Source organism: Typopeltis vanoorti, chromosome 4 (genome assembly GCF_054136105.1).
Source record: "Typopeltis vanoorti isolate ZY-2024b chromosome 4, IOZ_Tvanoo_1.0, whole genome shotgun sequence".
NCBI lineage: Eukaryota > Metazoa > Arthropoda > Arachnida > Uropygi > Thelyphonidae > Typopeltis > Typopeltis vanoorti.
In genome coordinates, this window is record NC_143552.1 from 138003993 (window position 1) to 138029973 (window position 25981).

At 34.9% G+C, this 25981-nt stretch overlaps 1 protein-coding gene across 2 annotated transcripts in view; it reads right to left on the reverse strand.

Annotated features, from left to right (window-relative positions):
* The window catches only part of LOC150107706 (ubiquitin-like modifier-activating enzyme 6), a 701981-nt gene that overhangs the window by 264983 nt on the left and 411017 nt on the right, over window positions 1–25981 (reverse strand). For both annotated transcript variants that reach the window (XM_090391479.1, XM_090391480.1), the window contains exons 19-20: window positions 15595–15643; window positions 1545–1574 (exon numbers count right to left, since the gene is read on the reverse strand). In XM_090391479.1, the coding sequence (XP_090247605.1) occupies window positions 1545–1574; window positions 15595–15643 (79 nt within the window). The remainder of the gene's footprint in view (window positions 1–1544; window positions 1575–15594; window positions 15644–25981) is intronic.

Genomic DNA, 25981 nt, shown 5'->3' on the forward strand with positions numbered 1-25981 from the left:
AATTTTAATGATTATTGATAATTGATAAGGAGGTGAGTGCAAAAGTATACAAAAATCATGATCTTCCTCCTTTGGTCAGAAATACCTAGGTTCAATTCCAGTCCATGATGTGAGGAACCTTTATCTGGTCTCTTTCGACTAAAGGTGAGTTAGCCAGTTTCATATAGAGGTAGAGGGTTTTTCACCGGGAAACTCAGGTTTTTCGTCCCTTAGAACAGACATGGATCTACAGTCATAAAATACATACTCAATCCCTCATTAGGGAGGCTCAACCTGTCCTATATTATCAGTACACCAAGATCATGAACTTCGTCTGGGCTTTTTCTGCCATTCCAACTATGAAAAAAAAAAAAAAAAAAAAACCTTTGCTAACATTTCCTCTCTCATTCTGTTTAAGTGACCATACTGCCTAAGATTACCCTGTGCTAAAACATTCATGAATGATAATGTCACATTCATTCATAATATCCTTATCTTTTAATACAATACTACCATTAATGCCATATTTTCACTCCTCTATTCTTTCTCAGAACTCATACCTATGGTTTCCAGTCTTTGATCAAGCTTTTATTTCTAGTTAAAATTGGTTTCGACAACTGATTTCTTATATACAGATGGTTTAGTGTATTGACCAATTTTTCTATTACTCTATATAAATCTATTTCTGTTGACTTCACACCAGCTATACTATTTCTGTTGTTCATTTCCATATATAATTTGCCATCTTCAATAAAAATTGTGCCCAAATAGCCAAAATGTTTTATTTCATAGGTTCTCCATTCAGGATGCAGTTGATGTTATGTTTTCACTGTTCCTGCCTATTTTCATAGTCTTGGCCTTTTAATTTGCTAATTTCATACCAAATTTACAATTCAAGAGCTGAGATTAGCATCACCAATTTTGATATCACCTTTAATACCATTCTCCTTTATAATGTGATCCATACAGATGAATAACAGTGGACATACACCTGGTAATTAATATCAAACCATCTTTCTGTGCTTCTTTCAAGTCTAACTGATGACCTACAACAACAACGTTAATATAGACTATGTATTGACATATGTCTTGATAAAATGTCTCACTTACACCATATAATTGTAGGCTTTAACTGCTTTTTCTCTTGGTACCTTGTCATATGCCTTTTCTAGATCTACAAAACTTAAATATAGATTCTTGTTAAATTCCCATGATTTCTCAACCATTTGTCTTAAAGTGAAAATCTGATTCTAACAACCTCTATCTGGCTTGAACCTGGCTTCTTGTTTTCCACATTTTTCTCTGCCACAACTTTTCTTAGCTTCTTCTTAAGTATGTTTATAGAAATCTTAACTGGAGTATGCAGTAAAAATATTCCTCTATAATTCTCATATTCAGGTTTATTTTCCTTTTAATAGATGGGTATTATGAGAGTTCTATTCAAGTTATTTGGAATTTGACCTTCTGACCATAAAAAAATGAGTATGGAAAATATCTCAAAAAGATTTATTTTTTATAAATTTAAAAAAATTAAGCATATAATACACATAATGGTTTATTCATACCTCTGTTCTGATGAGGAATAACATTCACATCTGAAAAAATTTTTAAAAAAATTATAAAAGGAAGCAGCATTCCTATAATTACAATAACTTATTAACAGGAGCCATATTATATACATATTATTAATAATTTAAATGGCCTAAAAGGCACTGCATATTAAAAATGAGAATAACAAAGTTAAAAGCCATTCATAGATGAGATTCATATAAAAAGATGTAAAATTATCCTATCCTTTAATATATAATTAGTTTTCGGTAGAATAATTACTTATATTAAACAACAGATAACCAAAGAAAATAACCAAAAAACTTCAATCTTTTTGGTTATCTTCAAAGCATATTACATCCATGAGCCAAAACATTATGACCACCCTATTTCCAGCCATCAGACTGTATGGTAGGCAAGAAACATGCTGGTGGTGTCAGTATTCAGGTATGGTGATTGTTCTCATGAAAGATCACTGGATCCTCTCATTCTTAATGAAACACACACACTGATCACCAATGTTTCGGACCAAGTATTGAGCCACATGGTGACAATGTGGCCTGATGGATATGGACCCCTCCAGCAAGACAACACTGCATGCCACACAAGGCTTGCATTATGCAAGCATGGTTAAAAGAAGTATAGTTTCTGGGAAAATTCCCATGTTACTCCTCTTAAACACTATTAATATACTTATGGCTATTATAGCCTGTTTTTGTTTAGGAGTGTCCCTTATTTTAATACATTGGCTATCATTACTCAAAAAAGGGTATATATATTTTTTAAAGCATCATGGGTGAGTATAGAAGACAATTATGGCAGAATAAAAGAGGTGGAAAAATATTGTCCATACCTTGTTTTGGTTCTACGATGCCTTCCAATTCCATGATCCTGCTGAAGGTTGTTTATAAACGGGGGAAAAGAGGGGGGGAAGGAACATGGGGTGTGTGTTTTGACGCAGGAAAATAAGTTTGGAAAACCCGGGTTACTATTAATAATAATAATATATATATATATATATATATATATATATATATATATATATATATATATATATATATATATATTTTGTTTAGGGCCGCATTTTTTGTGGGTGGGGGGGAGTGAGAGGGGGAAAAATGAAGGGTATACTTATGTGGGAACTGGGACAGGGGTTAGCGGGGTGTAGACCGTTTTGGTCGTCGTCTGACTGTCATCGGAACTTTGTCGGAATGAGTGTAGGGCTTGCAATATTCCCATCCGGAATACCTGAACACAAAAAAAAAAAAAAAAAAAAAACATCGCAACACCAAAAAGAAAAATAAAACACAGAGTACAGGGACGACAGAAATTGCAGCTCACGCCCTTGAACTAATACATATCTCCCAAATCGACAAGGCCATAATCATAGACAAACAAGACAATGAAACAATGCTTAGAATATCCGAACTATTGCCATAAAATGCGATGAAAATTCTATCAACGTCCACCACCCTTACCTAATTTCTAAATGTTGGACGATCCAGAACTTACAAATTAAGCCATGCCTCCGGCCATGTAGCGACCACAAATGCCCTAATTTGGCAGATGCAACTTGCAGCCTTGACATAGCCCTACACTCATTCCGACGACAGTCAGATGATGACCAAAACAGTCTACACCCTGTTAACCCCTGTCCCAGTTTCCACATAAGTATACCCTTCCCCTTCATTTCCCCCCCTCTCACCCCCCCCCCCCCACAAAAAATGCGGCCCTAAACAAAATAATATATATATATATATATATTTATATATATATTATTAATAGTAACCTGGGTTTCCAAACTTATTTTCTCACATCAAAACACACATACCATGTTCCTCCCCCCCCCCCCTCTTCTCCCCTGTTTATAAACAACCTTCAGCGGGATCATGGAATTGGAAGGCATCGTAGAACCAAAACAAGGTATGTACAATATTTTTCCACCTCTTTTATTCTGCCATAATTGCCTTCTATACTCACCCATAATGCTCTAAAAAATATACACACCCCTGGATTACATTACAACCGACCCTTTAGGGAGTGCAACACACCGAGGCAACTCATGGTAAGGGTGGAGCAAGTTCCAATCACTATTCTTGATATTTCCCCATAATGTGAAACCCAGCCCCTAGGAGCTGTATTACTGTTCAACATTATGAGTGAGAGAAGGTCACTACCCAGACCGGTTTCAACCTTTATTGAGGTTTCATCAGTGAGTAGGTAGACCTAGAAATACCAAGTTTGAAGCAAACAGAACTTACATATACCCTACTATAAGAATTGTCAAGAAGGTGTCCTAATAAATTATTAATTATATGAAGAGCCAAAGGCTTCAATTCAGCGACATAAACTTATTTAAGTTAAGGGATATTACATCCCATATTGTTTCACAGCCAAATAAGAAACTCAAAGAGTTTCATGCCGAATATAGTAAATATATAAATTCTCATTGTAGGTAAAAAAATTCTCATAGTAGGGTATATGTAAGTTCTGTTTGCTACAAACTTGGTATTTCTAGGTCTACCTACTCACTGATGAGACCTCAATAAAGGTTGAAACTGGTCTGGATAGTGACCTTCTCTCACTCATAATGTTAGTAATACACCCATAGTAATACAGCCCCTAGGAGCTGGGTTTCACATTATGGGTAAATATCAAGAATAGTGATCGGAGCTTGCTCCACCCTTACCATGAGTTGCCTCAATATATAAAGTTGGACTCGTCGAACTTTATATAAAACTCTTTGAGTTTCTTATTCGGCTATGAAACAATATGGGATGTAATATCCCTTAACTTAAATAAGTCTATGTTGCCGAATTGAAGCCTTTGGCTCTTCATATAATTAATAATATATACCCCTTTTTTGAGTAATGATAGCCAATGTATTAAAATAAGGGACACTCCTAAACAAAAACAGGCTATAATAGCCGTAATTATATTAATAATGGTTAAAAGAGCATATGTAAATATTCCCTATGCTCCCCTGGCCACCTAATTCTAATTTGAATCAAATCAAACATTTGTAATATTATGTGAAATTCAATATCCACCAATCAACAACAGTAACATGTTCAGCTACTGACTTTCAAAAGGTTATTCTGCCTAGTTGGTCCAAAATACCACAGGATACCTTTTGTAGTCTGGTGGAGTCAATAGCAAGATAGGTGAAAGCAGTTATCTTGGCCAAATGAGGCCCAACATGCAACTAGATAGGTGAGGTTGATGTGGTCATAATGTTTTGACTCATGAATATATAACTGAAACAGTTATAATCAAACAGAAAAGAATAACAATGCAATTAATGAAACAAGCATGTGCATATGTTAAATTGTGAATGAAACTATGTTGTGTAATTTATTTTTTTTCATTCACATTTAACATTGCTTATTATATATTAATCATGATTTGTATAAAAATTATTTATTGTTCCTTAATTAAGGATTACTATTTAAATATTTATTCTAAACTTAACCTACTATTAATTTATTAAATAATAATATGTGTAGAAATTTATGATAACTAAAAAATATATATAAAGTAACGAAAAGTGTTATTATAAATAATTGTATACGTAATGAAAAAGCTGATTAAGTAGCTCAAATATTCTGTTTATTCTTATTTGTAAAAATTTAACGTTATGTAATCACTTATCTAGTAGTAGAGCGTTATTACATTAGCGAAATGTTTGTGTTCATTAGTTGTCATGGAGACGCATGAAATAAACAAGCACGAGTCGAAGAGGGCATGACCTTGGAACCAGAAGGAGAAAGGAGGGCAATAAGAATTTTTAATGAAAGAAAAGGAGAGAGTTTGCGAAGCCTGAAGGAAGGTAGGTTACAAGCAAAGGAGTGAAAGAAAATTATAAATTCTTTAGGGCAGAAATTCATGAGAAGAGTGTTTAGTGGTGAGCAAAAACGTAGTGAATCATATACTCAGCTGCAAGTGAAATCAGCTGTTGTTGTAGGGGAAAATTGATGTCGTAATCGGATAAATAAAGAACTGGACATTCAATGGGAAATTCTGATTAGTTCCAGTTACTCTAGGATTACATCTTAATTCTATGTTGCCCTGAGAAGAATTATAATGAATTTAACTAGTTGGAGAAAAGTAAACAAGGAAAGATATCAGTACCTTATTGCTGTTGTTTAGAGTAGTGAAGCGCGATTAACAGTAATTCAGTTAAAGCGTTTGGAGAATTTTATTTAATGTGTTCTGCTAGCTTAAATAAGTTAATTCATAAGTGTGCTCACAATAAATTGATGTATTGAAGATTGTATCTGGTAAGAGTAGTCATACATGTTTGTTTATTCTAACATTAACTATAACGTATCTTCGCAGTTCAAGGTCCGAAATAAGATTGCTTGGAATATTGTCTACCTTGATTAGTGCCTGCTGTGAATTTAAACATTAAGTACAACTGATAGATATGTGCAGACTGATCAAATGAGAAGTTTTGTTTTATTAACTTGAGTTAAGAAAGCTTGTAATTTTGAAACTGTGAATTGTATGTTAAAATTTAGAACATTGAATTGGAATGAGTGACTTAGCAAGATGTATTAAGTTATTTGTATTGTTCCATTTAAAAGTAGAATTCTTGTATTTGTTATATATCATATATTAAATGTTTTATTTTGTTAATCTAAATATTGTGTTTGCCTGAATTCCCTTTTATTGCACCGTTCATAAAAAATTCGAATCTTGCGGGTGCCCCAAGTAGAATAGTAAATAATTCGGTCTAAATAAGAAGACTGCTAACTTAATTAAGAATTGATCCTACTATTTTATATAGACTAATCTAAAAATAGGGTGGCGCAGTATAATTATAAATTTCCCTACTTTTGGATCGGTGATCAATTTGCAATTAGTTGTTTTATTAATAAGAGTGACTTGAAACAAGATGGCAGATTAGAACACAACACGAAAATAGAACGTCACGACACATGCATGCATGCACATAAGCACGAAGAAAACTCAATTTGGAATACCATTAGAATCCAGAGTGAAAATTCAGTTGCAAAGGATGCACGCCACATATAAAGAAGTCAACATACACCATATATGAACGTACACACACACACACGATATATACGTGCATGTTTTACAGATGGAGCATTATTTTCTGAGAGTGAAATTTTTTACTCCAACCCACACAGGGTAGCCATAATTAAAGAGGAGGTGTTCAGAGCATTGTAGCAAAAAATGTATTCTGCCACCAGGAGAGGTTTGGTGTTAAAAGCATGTGATATTTGCATAATCTCACTGTATCTACTGATGAGTTGGTGGATATAAGGAAACCCACATCATTCTGATGGAAGTTTTTTCACTTGGCTATGCTACCAATTATATATTTGGTTTAATCCTTTATCCAAGTGTAAGCAAACAAAGTTTGCACCTGAAGTATTTTCAGGACGGGCAACTCGTGGCAAAGGTGGTATAACTTCTCATCACTTGCCACGAGTTGCCCCAGTCCTGAAAATACTTCAGGTGCAAACTTTGTTTGCTTATCTTTGGATAAAGGATTAAACCAAATATATAATTCGCATCATTCTGATAAGACTGAAGTGCTATGGATCTCACCTTACTGGAATGTGAATTGCTAGTTAACCTTTACTATCAACAACGTGGTAATGCTACTTTGAGAATTCCGAAATTTGAAGGCTATGAGAAAAGGTCAAATGAAAATAACAAATCTTAGAGAAATTATTTTACAATTTGAAAACAGTGAATCTTTAGCAGTGAGGCCAGGACGAGGGCACAAATGTATTATTTCTCAACAAGTTGACCAAGTTGTAACTTCTATTGTGGAACAGGGAATGAATAACACACAACGGTCCAGCAGTGCTCGGGCAATATCAAGGCAGCCGGATATGCCATCCTCAACTGTGCAAAAATCCTGTGCAAAAACGGAAAGCAAAAACAATCAACAATTAAAGATTTTTTTAAATAGATAAACGTAAGTAATTGTAAATTCATTTATTTTCGGTTATTAAATTTTGTAATCTAGTATGTAGACTCACATACTAGCAGTAAGTCATCTTTTAGCCTTTTTTTAATGTTTTTTTACATTTCCTGCTATTTACACTTTTTTCCATCAATCCCCTGAAAAGTGTAAAAAAGGGGTTTTACTGTATATATATAAACGCATGCTGCTTGGAAAGAAGTCAACAGATACCATAGTGTGAGTAACAAACAGCAGGCATCCATCTTAATAAGATGTAGGACCTCCTTTTGCCATGATGACTGTGGCAAATCCTATGGGGCATAGTTTCCACAAGCATATGATAGCAATCAACAGGAATTTTGGACCATTCTTCCTGTGGGCATGTAATGAGGCCATTACATGGCTGCATTTACTGACATCCCTTGACTTCACCCAACACTCCAGTTCATCCCACAGATGTTTGATGAGGTCAACATCAGGGCTCTGTGGAGGCCAGTCAAGTGTGGTGACATTCATGTTCACAAAGCACGCAGTTACAGCAGCAGCCTTTGGACATGGTGCATTGTCAATGGTCAGTTCCATGGAAACACCACAAAGTAAGAAGCATTGCATTCCGGAATGCTCAGATACCTCTCAGAGTTCAATGTTCATGACACCACAAACAGAGGTCCAAGGCCAAATCAGGAAAAACACAGAACCATACCATCACACTGCCACTTCCGAACGACTGCATCCATCTGCTCAATAGAGGATAGTGTGTGATTCATCCCTCCATTACACAGCTTTCTAAGCTTTTGTGTTTCCATAGAAAGACTTGCATATCGCAGTCTTCTATGGAAACCCATGTTGTCAGTTCTGAATGTTTTTGTGCAGATTCATGTTCCAGTCAATGCTCAGAATGCTGCATTTGCCGTGTTGGCTGATGGATGGATGGACGGTTTCTGTGTATTATCCTTTATCGTACCCTACAGTCACGTTTGGTGAGTGTGTTGAGTCATTCACTGCAGGTAGCACTTGCAACTGATTCCCTGTGCTCTCCATCTCAATATGATATCGCGGATTGTTGCCCTGAGATGGTTTAAATTTGTCATCAATTTGTTGAACAAATAGACTTGCAACATGGCATCCTATCACAATGCAGCTTTCACACTCCATCAGTTCCCTTCTCACAGCCATTTCACCCAGACACAGTTCCACTGACTGGGGAGCATCATATTTTTTCAATTTATACTGGCTACAAACACGACTCGTTACATGGCACAATGCACCTTGCCCATGGGGTGTTCATTGACTTCTTTCCAAACAGTGTATATATCAACATCATTATCATCAAATTCGTGATATGTACTTCAAATGTGTGTATATAGGATACTATAATAGTAAAGCATGAAAAACTTCATGCTTTACTATTATTACTAACTTCTTATCAACTATTTTCCTCCAAACTAGTTTGTTATCTGCCAGAACTCCAACATTGCCAGATCTTATATTTTATTTCTTCTAACTACATCAATCCATCTAGATCTTGGTCTTCCTCTGGTTCTGTTTCCTACCATCCTAGCTTCAACCACTTGCTTTCTTAATCTTTCCTCTCCCATTCTGTTTAAATGACCATACCACCTGAGATTAAATGGAATACTTTACCACAGAAAACTTACGTGAGAATTTTATTATTTCCATGGAATTTTGCACAAGTATCAAGAACAGTGTCAGTATGAAATTCAAATTATATGCACACAAGTGACAACACAAACACCTCAAAAATTCCTAATCAGAAATTTAGAACTATTTTATCTTATAGATAACGAGCATAAAATTAGCTGCAATCCAGACAAATTTCATAACTTTAAATTAAACTCTGAATTAAAGAAATACCGTATATTGTGCAACATTACTTTCAGTTATAAGAAAACAGTTGTAATTTATACTGAGTTTCCATCCAATCAGGAAGCTGACATTCACACCAGCTGTGTCTATCATTTTTCCCTACCCTTGGGCTGAATAATGTTCATCGCTTCTGTTCCTTTCCTCTTTGTAATTGGAAGCGACCAGGTTGAGACAACTTAGGTTATCAGGTTATTTTTGATTTTAAAGGTTTAGTTTATTATGAAGATTTCAGACATTAATTTAAGCTAATGAAACATTTTAAAATTTAAACATTAATCCTGGATTTTAATTTTCATAACCTCCTAGTTCTTTTCTTTGTGTCTCTTTGTGGTCTGTTGTCAATGCACAATTTCCCATCTTTTCTTAGGTTCTGTTTTCTGTGATTTTATTTCTCACATTTCTTCTTCTTCTCCTTTTTTTTTTTTTAAATTTCCTATGACTTCCTCTGTTCTGTTTCTGGGGATTTCTATTTCTAGCAATTTCTTTTTTTATACTGTTTATAATTTCTTCTGTGTTCTTGTCTCTCATTTCTCGTGATTTTTTTTCCCTTGTGTTTTTCAGTTTCTTTCATTTATCGAGATGAAATCTTTCATTTATTTCTTGCAATTTACTTTATTTCTCATGATTTATTTTGTTCTATTTCAGGCAATTTCATTGTCCTTTATTACGTTTCTTGTGATTTCTTTTGTGTTATTTCCCATGATTTCTATTTCTTTTGATTTCCTTTGCTCTGTTTTCAACAATTTTCTTTGTTATTTTTCAACGTTTATTTTATTTCTTGCACAGTTGGTTGTTGTTTTGCAAGACTTCTTTTATTTCTCACAATTTCTCCTGTTTCATGAGAATAAAGTAAATGAAAATTTAGAATAAAAACACTAATCTTTAAATGCATTACAGTGAATGTTGCATTATAACAAACTGTCTCTGGACAGTCTGTTATAATGCAAGTAAAGCTTTTATACCTCTACATTTCAGCATTCTGATCATTCACCAATTACTCTATCCACATTGCAGATTTTTGATAGATTTTTCTACCTCAAGTGTATTTCTGATTTGCATTCCTCTTGAATATTTTCTTACCACTGTTCCCATCACTTCTACTTTCATTTTACAATTTTTCAAAAATAATTACTCTAAACATCAAGGATATTTTCAGTTTTCATGTCAACTTTATAATTATCAATTCCCTTTATAGTATTCTTTTCTCCATTCTAAAATTTTTCAAAAGCCTCTAGAACTTTTCCATCTTCCTAATAGTTATCTTTCATATACTTAAAAAGTCTTGTCATGACTTATGTTCAGTTACTTTCACATGTTGCTTGGATACAAATGTACAAGATGAAATCACAAAGCTGGCAAAATGTTCTCAAGATTATTGAAAAAGCTTAGAAATGGAGGAAAGAGTACTATAAAAGGAATTAGAGATGATGCAGTTGACATAAAAAAACCAAAGATAAAGATATTTTTGATGTCTAAAGCGATTACATTGAAAGACTTATATAAAACAAGCAGTTGAAATATCCAAGAGAAATGCAGTTAGAACTACATATAAATTCCTGAAGTACAATCAAAATCCTTAAAGGTGGAAAAGCAATGGGGTAGATGATAATCAACCAGAAATACTTGAATATTGAGGTATAAAAGTTGTACAGTGGCCACATTGCATAATTCAGAAGATCAAATTTCATATGATTGCAGTTGAGCTCTCATAGTATTTATCAGTAAAAGGGGAAAATTGAACTGAATGCTTGAATTTCAGAGAAACTTCCCTCTGTCTGTCTGTCTCTCTCTCTCTCTCTCTCTCTGTGTGTGTGTGTGTGTGTGTGTGTGTGTGTGTAGATGTCTAGAAAGGGCTTTCAGTGAGAGTGTAGTAGTACAAAGTCAGGACCACAAAAGAAATCAGGGCAGATTCAGAGAAGCATGTGTGTGAAAGAACAAAATAACAAGGAATCTAGTCTCTCAGGCAACAATATAAAATGCCATAGTCAGTTCAGAATGTAAAGGAGGTTTGGGGGCCTAAGGGGATGTTACAGTTTCTATATACTAATGCTAGAAGTATCAGGAATGAAAGGGAGAAGTTTTGGGCACTGGTTAGTGCAACCTCACCAAAAGTTACAGTTATATTTTCAGGGAGACCTGCATTTATTGTACTATTCTGCTGATGGATGTTTTCTGCATCATCCCTGACATCCTCTGGCCTACAGAAGCAACCAACCCATTTTATATTTTGTCCTATTGGTCCCAATCTCACAGCAAACTGAGGCCAATACTCAATTGAGTCAAAAGTATCAGATTGACTCAAATAGGACAAAATTGGTGCTGCTATAGTCCAGGGGATGCCAGGGATGATGTGGAAAATATCTATTAGCTAATCCATCAATGAGAACAAGTTGAGTAATTATTATGGGAGATTTCAATTTCAGAGACATAGAGTAGGAGGAGGAAAGATTACATGACAGGAAGGAAATGGAATTTATATACTTACTGAGAGATAATTACTTAAAGCAGAATGTGATGAAGGAGACTCAGGGTACGAGAGCATTGGATCTAGCTGCAGGATCAGAAGCCTGTCCATAACTAAAGTAGTCAACATTGCATCCAATTGGAGAAAATGATCATGTGGTCTTGACTTGGAGGTAGCAAACCATGTGAAAATTCCAATTAAGAAGGGATATACATGGAACTACAAGAGAGGTGATTACAATATACTTAAGAGGAAGCAGTACCATGACATAAAATTCTGAAAGGGAAGAATGTTCAGAGTACATGGAGAATAGTCAAGAGATATCTGGAGGAAGCAATATCATACTGTACACCCAAGATCTCAGGAGTATAAATTGGGTAGGAGTTAGATGGATGAATGATATCAATAAGCATGAGATGGGGGGGGGGGGGGGGAAGAGGAAAAATATTGTGGAAGGTATATAAGGGAAAAGTGACCAGAATGTTAAGGAAGGCAAAATCAGATTATAAGAAGAAATTAGCCAAACAGACAAAAGGAAATCCCAAAGAGTTTTACCCATTTTATATAGCAAGTAGGAATAAGAATGATTATAGAAAGATAACTTTAAGGAGTGCAGATGGTAGAGATGTGACAGAGGTAGATGAAATATATGAATAGATGAACTATTGAGTGACCATTTTGCAAGGGTATATATCAACCAAGTGAAGATATTGTTAGGCAGCGGTGACAGGGACTGATGTGAGAACAGCAGTTGATGAATCGAAGGTACGTAGGATACTGCAAAATCAGAATACAAACATAGCTGTGGTATTGGATGAGATATCGGCTCATGGACTTAAAGTAGGCTTAAAAAGTCCCAGGAGAGAGTGGAAGGAGGGCAAAATAATTCCTTTGCAAAAAGGAAGATCTAAATCTGTGGTAACAAATTATAGACCAAAGAAATGCTAAAAGTACTGAAAAAGTTGGTCAATAGAGAATTCAGGAATATGTGGATAATAATATGACACTCTTTGAGGGGCAGCATGGCTTTGTGAAGGGTCAGTCATGCCTTAGTAATTTACTAACTTTTTATAATAGAGTGATAGATAAATTCGATAAAAGGAATGGCTACATGATGACAGTGCTGGATTTTACAAAGGCGATTGAAATGATACCACATGGAACTCTTATGCAAACTGCAAGAAATGGGGATGGATATGAAATTGGCTATATGGATAAAAGGATGGCTAATGGACAGATGCCAAAAAGTGGTATATGGAGGAGCAGAATCCAAGAGTGGGTGACTGGTATGCTGCAGAACTCTATGCTTGGACCACTGTTGTTTTTGTACATAAATGATATAAGAAATATTTTGAAAGCAGATATTCAGTTGCTTGTTGATGATGAAAAGTTTGGTAGGATAACAGTTAATCAAGGTGATGTAGAGAGAGCTTGCAGGATGATTGAAATAGGCTGGCAGTATACACAAAACATAACTGATATCAATTTCATATGAAAAGTGCAAAGTTATGCATTTTGGGATAAACAGATTGCAAGCTATGTACCACATTGAGGGAAATGTATTCTAGGATATTGATGAAGCCAGGAATTTGGCAGTAGTAGTAGTAGACAGGGAGTCAAAGTTTAGAGGGCATTCTGCTAAACTAGCTCACAGGATTACTTGGTTATTGCAAAACACACTAACAACAAGCAGAGAAATGGGTGTTATCATTCCTCTTTATAAAGCCTTGATATGACCACAACTGGATTACTGTGCTCAGGAGGTCTAGTCACCTGGATTTCTTGGGGATGAGGAATTGATGGAGGGAATCCAGAGGCGACTAACTAAGGTGGTGAGTGGTGTTTGAAATGCTACTTATGAGGATAGGTTGAAGGTTTGTGGATTGCAAAAGTTGACAGATAGGTGAAAAATGGGGAATACAATAGAAACATTTAAGTTACTTAAGAGATTTTATAAGATTAATACAAAGGAAATATTTCAGCACTTGGTTAAAGGGAAGCAGAATAAGAGGTCATCGCTGGAAGTTGGGTAAGAGTGTGGTTAGCAAGGATGCGAGGACTAGGTTTTTCCTTGGAGAGTGGTGAATGAATGGACTTGGTTGGCAGAGTCAGTTGTGTTTTGTCTGTTAACAGTTTCAAGGAGAGGTATGATAGATATTGTGTTGAAAAATGTGTTGATGGAGGGAATCCAGAGGCGACTAACTAAGGTGGTGAGTGGTGTTTGAAATGCTACTTATGAGGATAGGTTGAAGGTTTGTGGATTATGATTCCATGGAGGTGTCCATGCAATAATAATAATAGAGGTTGTCAGAATAAGATTTTCCATTTAAAATAGATACTAGAAATCAGGGGAATATAATAGGATCTGTGTTTAAGTTTTGTAGATGCGGAAAAGCACATGACAAAGTATCAAGAAAAAATCTGTGAAAAATACTACAATTATATTCTGTGAACAGGACATTATTTCAAACAATATATAATTCATAATTCAGTTGTAAATCAGCAATTAGAATTGATAATAAACAGGAAGATGATCTGATGTAACAGCTATTCATCATCAATATGGTTACATTATAAAGAAAAGTGGCATTAGACTTCATTTCAAAATTAAATGTAAATTTCAATTCTTTACTCTATGCAGATGACTTTATACTATTAAATAGATCTGGTGGAATTCTTCTGGATTCCTCAACTAAACTGAATAATTGCTGTAACAAAAAAGGTATAGAAAATCAAGCAGTAAAAAAAAAGACAGACTTTTACACATAGGTAGGAACAACAAAAACATCAATAGCATCTTAAATGAACAACCTTTAGGATGATAAAACATTTTGGGTACTTAGCACAATTTTTAGTGAAATGACAAACTAAATATGGAAATAGACAACAGATCAAGAAATTTGATACTGTGGAGAGGGAGTCAACTGAATAAATTTTATATGGAATATGAAAGTAATTAGTCATAACACTAAATTAGTTGTATAGAAAACAGTGTTAAAACCAATTTTACCTTATAGATCTGAGAGTCAAGTTAGAAACAATTGATTGAAGACTACAGGCATGAATTTTGAAATCAAGGACCAGGTGTAATCAATGGCAGAATCATATAAGTGAAGATATAGGAAGGAACTTGACACTGTTAACATTTAGTAGTTTGAGCAGAAATAATCTAAGGCAGTATATGTGGTTAAACAGAATGGGAAAGTTAAGTTAGCAAAACAAGTCTTCATTGCAAGGATGCTGGGAAAAGACCCGTAGGAAAAACAAAACATAAGAATCCGGAGTAATGCCAGACAGTAGATTAATTTGGAGGAAAATTTTCACTAGGTAGCTAGTAGCAATGTGGATATTTTTATGTAGTACTATCATAGTATCTGTCTCCTCCCCCCCCACACACAAGGTACATATCAGAGGTCTCATGATGATTTAGTGGCCTGATGAACAGTTTATGTATATGCTATTCCAAAAAAAAAAAAAAGATGTGGCCCAAGAAATTGGGAATACCAATGCTAGATGAAGTACTGAATCAATGAAAAGTGGCTCTTGTAGTAAAAAAAAACATTACTAAATTTTAAATATCATAACAAGACAAATATCAGTAATTAAATGTTATATAAGAATATATAATATAAATTAATTTCTTTCTTTTTTTTCAAGAGTGAGGTCATTTGCTGTGGAGGTATTTAGTCTAAAATACAAATTAATAACCAGATATTTTGTTTTTGTTAAACTTGTAAATCTTTAGTTACTGCAATGATTTATTTAAAGTCATTACCTGCATTTATTTTGTGAATTGCTTCTGCTGCAGTTTTACTCTTTGGTTTCTAGAAATGTGTATAAAAATAACTTGAGATTGATAAATTTACAATTTGAAATAAGTCACAAAAGTTATAAAAGTGTGTATGTGTGTACATACACACACACACATATATATATATATATATATATATATTTATTTATTTATGTGTATGTGTACTATGATATCAGAAAATGTAAACAACTGGGCTCTAGTCTTCCATAACAAACTCCGCCCTATCTGGAAATCATCATTAGTATCATTAAATACAAAATTAAGACTATACCATGCAACAAGTAGATCCATCTTCTTGTATGGTTCTTAAACCTGGACAAAAAGCACCAAAAAAAAAAAAAAAATTCAGATCTAATTAACTCCTTTGAAACTACATGTCTCAGACTGATTCTTGGATACACCTGGATGGACAGCGTCACCAACTCTGCTGTGCTAAATCTGGCTAAGCAAGAACCACTTGTCAATATAGTCAAAAAACTACAAATTAGCTGGCTTGGGCATCAACTTAGACATCCTGAAGTCTCGTCCTTTTTGGAATCCCTCATCCTCTACAAACCAGAAGATGGCAAACACAGTAAAGGAAGACCATGCAAACAATTCTGGCAATACTTATGTGAAACCATCAGTGGGCTGAACTGTAAAACTCCATCTGACATCTACCAGTTAGCTCAAGATAGAGAGACTGGAAGACCATAATTTGCAATATTTAATTTTTAATATCAATCTCTTTTCCCTTTTCACATTGTATCATATTGTGAATAAACTATGTATGTATGTATGTATACTATGAACCAGAAAACTTCAAAAAGGTCAAAACCAGTCTTGGGTAGTGATCTCTCCTATAATGCATAGCAGTATACATACCTGTAAGGAAGTGTGCTATGAATGATGAAATACTGAGACAATTTATGCTGAAGTCTACAACCTCTATATACAAGAAGTATTTTCAACAAGCCTACTTGTTGAAAATACTTCATGTTTTTTTTTTAATGTTGAGCCCATATGTGAGAGGTCGGTTGGTCAACCTATAGTACATTAACACTGTGTATGGGAAAGTAGAAATCATTCATGTTAGATTTGAAGGCCTAAACATCATATTCCTTGGGGAAACACATGAGAGGGGAGGCTATTCGAGAGTATGTAGTTGGACCATGAAGGGGTGTTCAGTAGCAACTGCATGTTTCAATGGATTTGGTGTAGAGAGAGAGAGAGAGAGAGGGGGGGGGGATTAATGACGCCAACTCTGGTGAATATTTACCATGGAAATATTTATAGAAGATGCATGCTGTAGATTTGGTAAGAGATGTTCATTATTAGTCTGATTGCTACCTTCAGTATTGTATCGAGTATTTTTCTGAGAGTTCTTGGGTGCACTGCCCCAGATATGGAAGCAGTAATAGAATGCCTTGAGCAAAAGAGGAATCCTAATTTTTTCAATGCCAAGGAGGTAATGTGTTCATGTCAGGAGAGTCTTGATGTCAAGGTAATCCCAAGTTGAGAAATCCTATCTTGCCTATAGATTTGGGTGTTGTCAAAAGTAAGGCTGAGAAGAATATGAATCTTTTTTGTGGGAAATAAGGCAAACTGTGTTTTACATGCATTGAAATTAACAAGGTTATCTCAGTCCCATTTGAAGAATGGTTTGGAGATCAGAATTTAGATTTGCAGTGAGTTGTGGTGGTCTGTATGGTGAAAATTATTCAAGTGAGAAAGAGGAATGTAGCATACTGTTATCAGCAAAATTGTATCAGACTGATGATCAACTTAAGCAGGTCATTGACATATAGAAGAATGAGGGTGGATGAGAGGAGAGAACCTTGTGAGATGTGCAGAACAACTGGAGGAATGTCACTGGGGACGGCTTGGTATCTAATTTAGACTCTGTTCACTTCCTGGCAAAAGGTAAATGGAGGTATTGAGAATTGGGTGTTTGGAGGGTTGAGGGACATTAACCAAAATCATCTATGCATGTATTTGAGGAAAGGTATGATGCAAGGAGAGTGGCATTCTCTGTGGGTGATGATGCAATAGAGCCATCTGGGTGCAGTAGTGGTGGGAGCAATGTTGGGCAAAAGTTGTGGCCAACTGCCTTAGCAAGAGACCAAAATGTACAGCTGCTATCTGGGCACAATTCAAGTTTAATGCTTTTGGCTCTTTGAAATTCGGTTTTTGATGCATTAATAATTTTTTGAGCTGTTTCAGACTTTAGTGTAAGCAGTGTGAAAATATGGAGTTCTTAATGAACTCCATGTTCCAGTTGTGGTATGTTCGGTTCTTTATTTGTTCTTTTGAAGAACCAAGGCTTATTTAAGAGATGGGAAATTAGCATGGAATGGGGAATATATGCTACCATTCCAAAGAAGATGACTTCAGTTATGTATTCAATGCATATGCTTGGATTGAGAGGTCGAAAGCAATAATCCAACCAAGGAATGGGGTATTGAAATCTCAGAGGTTGTCTCACTTAGTATTTTTGTAATGCCATATTACTCATAGTGGAGAAGGTCTGTGTGGGTGTTGCTCAGTAACAAAAAAAATAAGCATGAGGTTGTGGTCTGAATTATCTAAGGGAGATACAATCTACACAGTATATTTGGAGGGATCACTAGTACAGAAAATGACCAAAGTGTTTGGGGTAATATGGTAATCTAGTGGGCATGTGAATTATTTGTGTAAGGATGTTTGTGATAGCACTGTCTCAGCATCTCTGCATGCCTGGTCTGTGCAGTTCGAGAAGAAAAGCCAGTTGGTATTGTAGACTTTAAAGTTGGCTAGGAAGATAAATAATAATAATATTAGTAAAGTTGGATGGGATGCTTAAGGGTCAGAGCTGTATAACTGAGAGGAGACCTCCACATAGCCTTTAAAGGAATGCAGAGAACCGATCAGGGCTTCTGACCTAATGTCCAATCCTCACCTTCTCGTGGTGCACCCTGTTGGGTATCTAATTTGATACTGAACGAACGAGGATGGGCTGGCAATTTGGGATTTAGCCAACCAAATTGTATTCTTATTGGTTAAACCAAAATAAAAAATGATGGTACAACATGACAAAATTTCATGCTGGCTGGGGCGTCGCCCAGTTAAACAAGGCCCCTGTTGTTTTCGCCAGGGAACCAGGGCGAACAGCGAAAAGTCAGCTACTGGAACAAATCTGAAAACAAACCCCAACTCAACATCACCAGAGTTAAAGATCGTACTATCAATGTAAGAAGCCTGAATGGCAAAGAAATGGAGCTAGCTGAGGAATTAGATAAGTACCAGATCGACATAATAGGGGTGATTGAAACAAAAAAGACCAAAACTGGTGAGATCTTTCTGAGCAATAAATACAAAATGTTATATTCAGGCAATGACAATCAAGGAAAAGAAGGAGTAGCCATAGTATTCAACACAAAATACGAGGCTAATCTTCTTGAATGGCAGTCAGTCTCAAGTAGAGTAATGTGGGCAAATATGAGAATGGAGAACTGGACAATGAGACTTATTTGTGCCTATGGTCCGACAGAAGGTTCTACTAAGGTAGAAGTGGAGGAATTTTTTGACGCTTTAGAAAAAGCAACTGACACAATGAAAAAGGAAAAGTTGGTCCTTGATGGGGATCTAAATAGCAGAGTAGGAAATGATTGTGAGACATACAAAAATATTTTGGGAAAATTTGGAGAAAAGAGCAAAGCTAATAATAATGGCAAATATCTGTTGGATTTCTGCTTAGGACATGGACTGGTTATTACTAACACCATGTTCCAACAAAAAATGCGCACAAATTCACATGGAGAGAAGAGGCTAGGAATAAGAAAAGTCTCATTGATTATGTTATTGTTGATAGTGATGTTTTCTCCCTGGTGCAGGACACCAGCGTGTACAGAGTATTTGAAATTGGAAGTGATCACTATTTAGTCTCGAGCAGGATAAAATTGAATTTCATATTGAAAAGAATGACATGTAAGAAAGTTTTAAAGCAAATAAAAGTTGAGCAGCTCTCAGATATGAACTGTAGATTAAAATACAGAAAGATTATTGAAAAGAAAATGAAAGAGTTTGAGAACAGGAATCAAACCTTGGAGATTCAGTGGCAAACTCTGAAGAAAACATTAATTGATTCTGCCAGAGAGGCATGTGGTGAGGTTGTGTGCAAGGATAAAAAAATCAGAACTCCCTGGTGGACACAGGAAGTTAAAGAGGCAGTGAAGGAAAAGAAGAAAGCATATCAAAAGTTCCTGGCAAATAAGTCAGCTTTTACTCTTACAGAATACAGAGACAAATGTAAGAAAGCTAAACAGTGTGTAAAACTAGCTAAATAAAAGTCATGGGAGGACTTTGGCAAGAATATAGAAAATAAATATCAAGAAGGTGGCAAAATATTCTGGAGGTTGTTGAATAAGCTTAGGAATGGAGGAAAGAATGCTGTAAAAGGAGTTAGAGATGATACAGGTGACATGAAAACGGGAGAAAAAGATATCCTTGAAGAATGCAGTAATTACTTTGAAAAACTGCTAAATGAAACAAGCAGTGATGACAGCATAGTGATAAAAAACACTGACCAGCCATGCAGTCAGGAATACATATCCATACTTGAAGTAGAAAAAGCCATCAAAGGCTTGAAATGTGGAAAGGCAGCAGGAGTAGATGATATTCGACCAGAAATGCTGAAGTATGGTGGTATAAGAGTCTTACAGTGGCTGCACTGCATAGTTCAGAAAGCCTGGACAGAGGGACGAATTCCCAATGATTGGAGTAGAGCTCTCATAGTACTCATATATAAAAAGGAAATAAAACTGAATGTGAGAATTACAGAGGTATTTCCCTACTGAGTGTTCCTGGCAAGATCTATGCAAGTATACTTGAGAAAAGGTTGAGAAGAATTGTGGAAGAAAAGCTTGGTGAAGAACAAGCTGGATTCAGGCCAAATTGAGGCTGTCAGGATCAGATCTTCACTTTACAACAAATAGTCGAGAAAGCATGGGAATATAACAAAGATCTGTATTTAAGTTTTGTCGATTTGGAAAAGGCATATGACAAGGTGCCAAGAGCGAAGCTATTCAATACGCTGCAGTTATATGGTGTCAACGGGACATTATATCAAGCAATACTTAGTCTTTATTTGAGTTGTAAGTCGGCAGTTAGAACTGAAGGAAGTACAGCAAGATGGTTTACTGTTAAATCTGGTGTGAGACAAGGATGTATATTATCCCCTCTGTTATTCATTATCTATATGGATCACATTATGAAGGAAAGTGGTATTAAACATGATATCAAAATTGGTGATGTTAATGTCAGCTCTTTGCTTTATGCGGATGATGTTATACTTCTAAATAAATCTGCTACAAGTCTGCAAGATTCTCTGACTAAATTGAATAGCTGTTGTAATAGATATGGTATGAAGGTCAGCAATAAAAAGACAAAGACAATCATTGAAAATGTCAACTGTGTTGTGAATGGAGAACCTGTGGAACAAGTAAAACATTTCAGCTACTTAGGCACGATTTTTAGAGAAGATGGTAAATTAAATATAGAAATAGACAACAGAATCAGCACTGGTATGGTCGGAAGTCAATTGAATAAATTCATATGGAATAAGAGAGAAATTAGTTGGAACACTAAATTAGCTGTATACAAGACAGTGTTCAAACCAGTTTTAACTTATGGATCTGAGAGCTGGGTCAGAAGTAAAACACTTGACCAAAGACTACAGACTGCAGATATGAGAGTCCTTTGAAAGATTAGAGGCATGAACAGATGGCATCAATGGCAATATCATATTAAAAATGAGGATATTAGGAAAGAACTTGACATTGTCAGCATCCAGGAATGTGTTAGCAGAGCTAATCTCAGGTGGTATGGTCACTTAAATAGAATGGCAGGAATTTGATGATGATGATGATGATGTAAAGTTGGAATGAAGCAAATGGACTTTCAAGGAAAGGAAGGTGAAGAGTTCAGAGTGGTTGATGACATTAGGAGAGCAATATAGACAGCATATGTATTTGATAGAGTGGGGTAGGGAGAGACTTTCAGCCAAAGAAGATCATTGTCAAAGTGCAATGCTCTCTAGCATGGTATGTTGGGGCAAATGCATGCATGCAAATGCCACCCTTGAACCAAAAGGAGTCAAAGAGTGTGTATTTGGTTAAGCTGAGATAGGTAGTACTTGGAGAGGTAGAAATTTCAGTTTCTGTGAAGATGGGATTTTGACAACTGAAGGTGGAAGTGGACACCGTTGAGGTTGGAGCTAAGACTACGTATATTTCTAAAGCGGATCTGGAAGTCTCTGTGGGATTTGTTGTTGAGCGAGTAGGTTATTCTCTGTGCAATACTAGTACTTTGGTTTTCAAGTTCGCTATTAACAGTGTTCAATTTCTGCACTAGTATTCCTCTTTTGTAGGCGATGTTCCATGTTTTATCACTGTTTTGTTGCTTTTCTTCCATCTGTTGGTGAAATTATTGGACTTGTTTGAACTGGCTGAAGATAAAGTTAGGCCTGGCTTGTATACGCAAATGAAGAGAACTAACTTTGAGGTTGTTCACAACTGTTATTAGTGCTGATGCAATTGCCAGTCTGTCACAGGTTGCTTTCTTCAGCTGTGGGAAGTTTGCCTCCCTTCTTTTGAGCATAGATCTGAAGCAATGGCATCTGATGATTTCACTGCAACTAGATTTTTTACATTAGTTTGGTGATATTTTCCTTCAGAGTATTATTATTATTATTACCCTACCCCTCATGGAGTCAAAGACTCATCTGTATTCTCGCGCTTTCAGTGCGGAGGTTGAGTATAATGGTGTTGAAATTTTTGCATTTCGTCCTCAATCGAGTCATGCACCATCAGAATGATGAGGGTAAGGAGCTGGCTGGTATCGGTAGCAGGTGATTTTACATTCAAGCACTGATTATAGATCTTTTCTAGCTTGTTTTTTCAATCGATATGATTTTGTGAGAAATTCTGTCAGCAGCAGTAAGATGTTGCTTCAAGCTTTCAAGTTTTTCCAAGTTCAGGAATTTTTTTTTTATTTTAGTGAAGGGAGGTGCAGTGGGCAGAAGAAAGGCTGGTTCAAATTCAGGAGTTTATATGCTGATTCATCGATTTTTATGCAGTGAGTATGCAGCATTGGCAACAAAAATTGCATATCAGCCCTTTTTTCTGTCTGTGACATCTCACCCACAGTTGCAACACTTGATAGTATCATTGGATTTATTGGCAGTGGTTGGCTGCACTGTGTTAGATGTGCCTGGAACCGTCTGTCATCATAGAGCTTTGTGTGCTGCCATCTTTGTTTTTTTGTGGTAGGCATTAGTGGACACTTACACATGGCTGATATATGAATAAAAAGACTGTTTTGGGACACTTTTGGTTAAGTGTCCCAAAACAGACTTTTGAGCAGCATCTCATTGTTGTTGACAACATTTTTCCCACAAAATCATATCAGTTGAAAAAACAAGCTAGAAAAGATCACTGAAAAACCCATAAGTACCTTAAAGGGTATGTTAGGTTTCTCAATGTATATTCTCATACTGGAAAATACATGAATGCTGATAAATCAACTTCTACTTGTGAGAAACATGGTGTGATTACAGCTTTAGTTCAAGGTGCATATAAGTGTTCTTTTTTAAATAAAGAGCTGTCTTTTATCAGAGCAAATTTCAATTTCTAATGGATATAACATCAAAATAATAATAAAATTGTAATAATTATGCCCTTTATCCAAATGCTCCTTTTGAAGAAGTTTTTATAATTTCCATTGTCTTAGATAAAAGTGATTTTCTACTTGAAAGTTATACAAAGAAAGTCATGAAGACCACATTCTTAGACCAAACCTCAATGGGAATAACTCTAAGTCATCCTAAGCCACACTCCTCATTTCATGTATCAATAATTATTTAAATCTCTTTCTTTTTTTGAATTCTAGTAGTTGTAGGTAGAGCTATCCTCCTTCAGTGAAAAGCAGGAGAATAGCTCTATCCTTCACACTTATATTTTAAGTGTTGTTCTAATTTGTTTATCTTTTCTTCATTCATATGCACTGAAAATGGCTAGAAAACTTAGCCAAAAAATCCTGCAAATATTAAATCTTAATTTTTCTGTAAGTGTTTTTCTATTACTGAATTTTTTATTCAATATGTTGTCCACTTAGGTATCAATATTTCATTCAGTTAATACCATATAATATAATTTAGCTGGTAGTACAATCTACATTAATCTTAACTTTTTTTTTTATAACTGAGCCATTGCATATGATATCAGCTAAATTTAAATTAATAAGTTTTGTTAATGTTGTTAATTGCTTTTATTGTGTCAACAGTTTTCCCATACCCTTTTAATAATTTCATATTTACTTCATTCAAGCATGCAGGTAACTTTCATTATACGCAAGGGTTGCTTTCTCAAGAACTGCTGCATATATTGAAAATGAATAAAACCGAGGCTTATAACATGGAATAACAGAGGTTGTGTTCTCAAACGATTTTGATCTTTCAAGAGTATTTTAATTGAAAATACACCTATTTTTTATACATTAAAAAAAATAATAGTACATAAAACATTCAGTACATATAAAATAAATAAATATTAAAGTAGTTTATTTTCAAGATTAATGCATTGTACAAGTCTTCTGAAAAATATTCGCTGAAAATCTGCAATGATATTGTTGGATTCTGATTATATAGAGATTGAAGTAATTATTATTTGTTTCAGAATCCAACATGATCTTCCATCACATAGGCAAAACTTGTAAATATTATTTAATGTAAATCACTTATTTTACAATTAAATATTCATATAACTAATTTTGTCTAATATTAAATTAATTAATCAAAGATATATGTATTAATAATGAAAATATTGTATTAAATATTATTAAGTTATTTTATTTATTACTATGTTAATATTATAGAATTTGCACTTGATAATTTTAACTGCGTATTAATTGAAATGTAAATATTCTCTATTTATTTCTGTTATACAAGTTTAGAGTTATGAAATAGCTCAATTTTATTATATTTTATTTGTTGTCATGGAGACGCATGAAGAAGCGAGCGCGAGTGGAACAGAGCGTGAGCTAGGACAAGGATAATAAAAAAATTATACAGAGGTAACAAGAGAGAGTCGGAACGGAAATTTTGAAGTGAAAGGAAGCAAGGGTATAAACTAAAGAGGTGGAAGTAAATAAAAAGTTCTCAAGGACAGAAGCTAAAGGGGATAATAATAATTATAAGCGAAAAAAGACGAAGTGAATTTTATAGTTAGCTGAAAGTAAAGTCAGCAGTGATAATTAAAGGAATTTAATGCCGCAATCAGATAATATGAAGAAACTGGACGTTCAGTGAAGAATTCTGATTAAACCCAGTTAATCTAGAATTGCGACTTAATTCTAAATCGCCCTAAGCAGAACTGCACAGTGTTTAATTATTTAATGAGTGGTAACAAGGATAATCAAAGTACCTTACAGTTGATATCCATAGTCGTGAAGCGTGATTATTAGTGTTTTAGTTATAACTGCGGAGAAGTCTTATAAATGTGTTCTTAAGTGCAACAAATATATTTTGAAAGTTATTCGCAACGTAATTGATGTACTAGGAACTGTTTCTGGTAAGCACTGACATATTGATCATTTTCAATGTATGAAGAATTGAATGTTAGTTACGCTACGTTTAACCTAACTTTAACTGTGGAAATTCTTTGCGAATGATAATTTGAAAATAAGAATTGTTGAGAGATATTTACAGCAATTAGTGCCTGCGGTGTTCTTTAAGCGTATAGCATAGCTGAGAACTGTGTGGCAATCATTCAGATGGGAAGTTCTATTGTATTTAATTAAGTGTAGGAATTCTGTGACTCAGAAACTGAGAAAGTGTATGTAATGTTTGGAAGATTGAACTAATGTGATTGACTTGACCTAATATTTAACTTTATTCTATTGTTTAAAATTAGAGGTAGAATTTATGTATGTGTTATATAGCTTATATTAAATGTTTTATTTTGTTAATCTAATTATTGTGTTTGCCTGAATTCCTTTTTATTGCACCGTTCATAAAAATTCGAATCTTGCGGGAATCCCAAGTGGAAAATAAAATACCTCGACCAGAATGAATGAGGAGACTGCTAACTAACTATGAATTGATCCTGCTATTTTATATAGACTAATCTAAGGATAGAGTGGCGCAGTATAATAGAAATTTCTCTAGCCTTGGATTGGTGATCAATTTACAATTAGTTTTTTTTTTTTATGAAAGTGACTTGTAACAAGATGGTGGATTCGAACACAACATGAAGTAAACAATGTCACGACAATATCCAGCTCTTATTCACTCTCCAAACAAAAGGCAATCTTACTTCTGCATATGCCTTCAGTGACT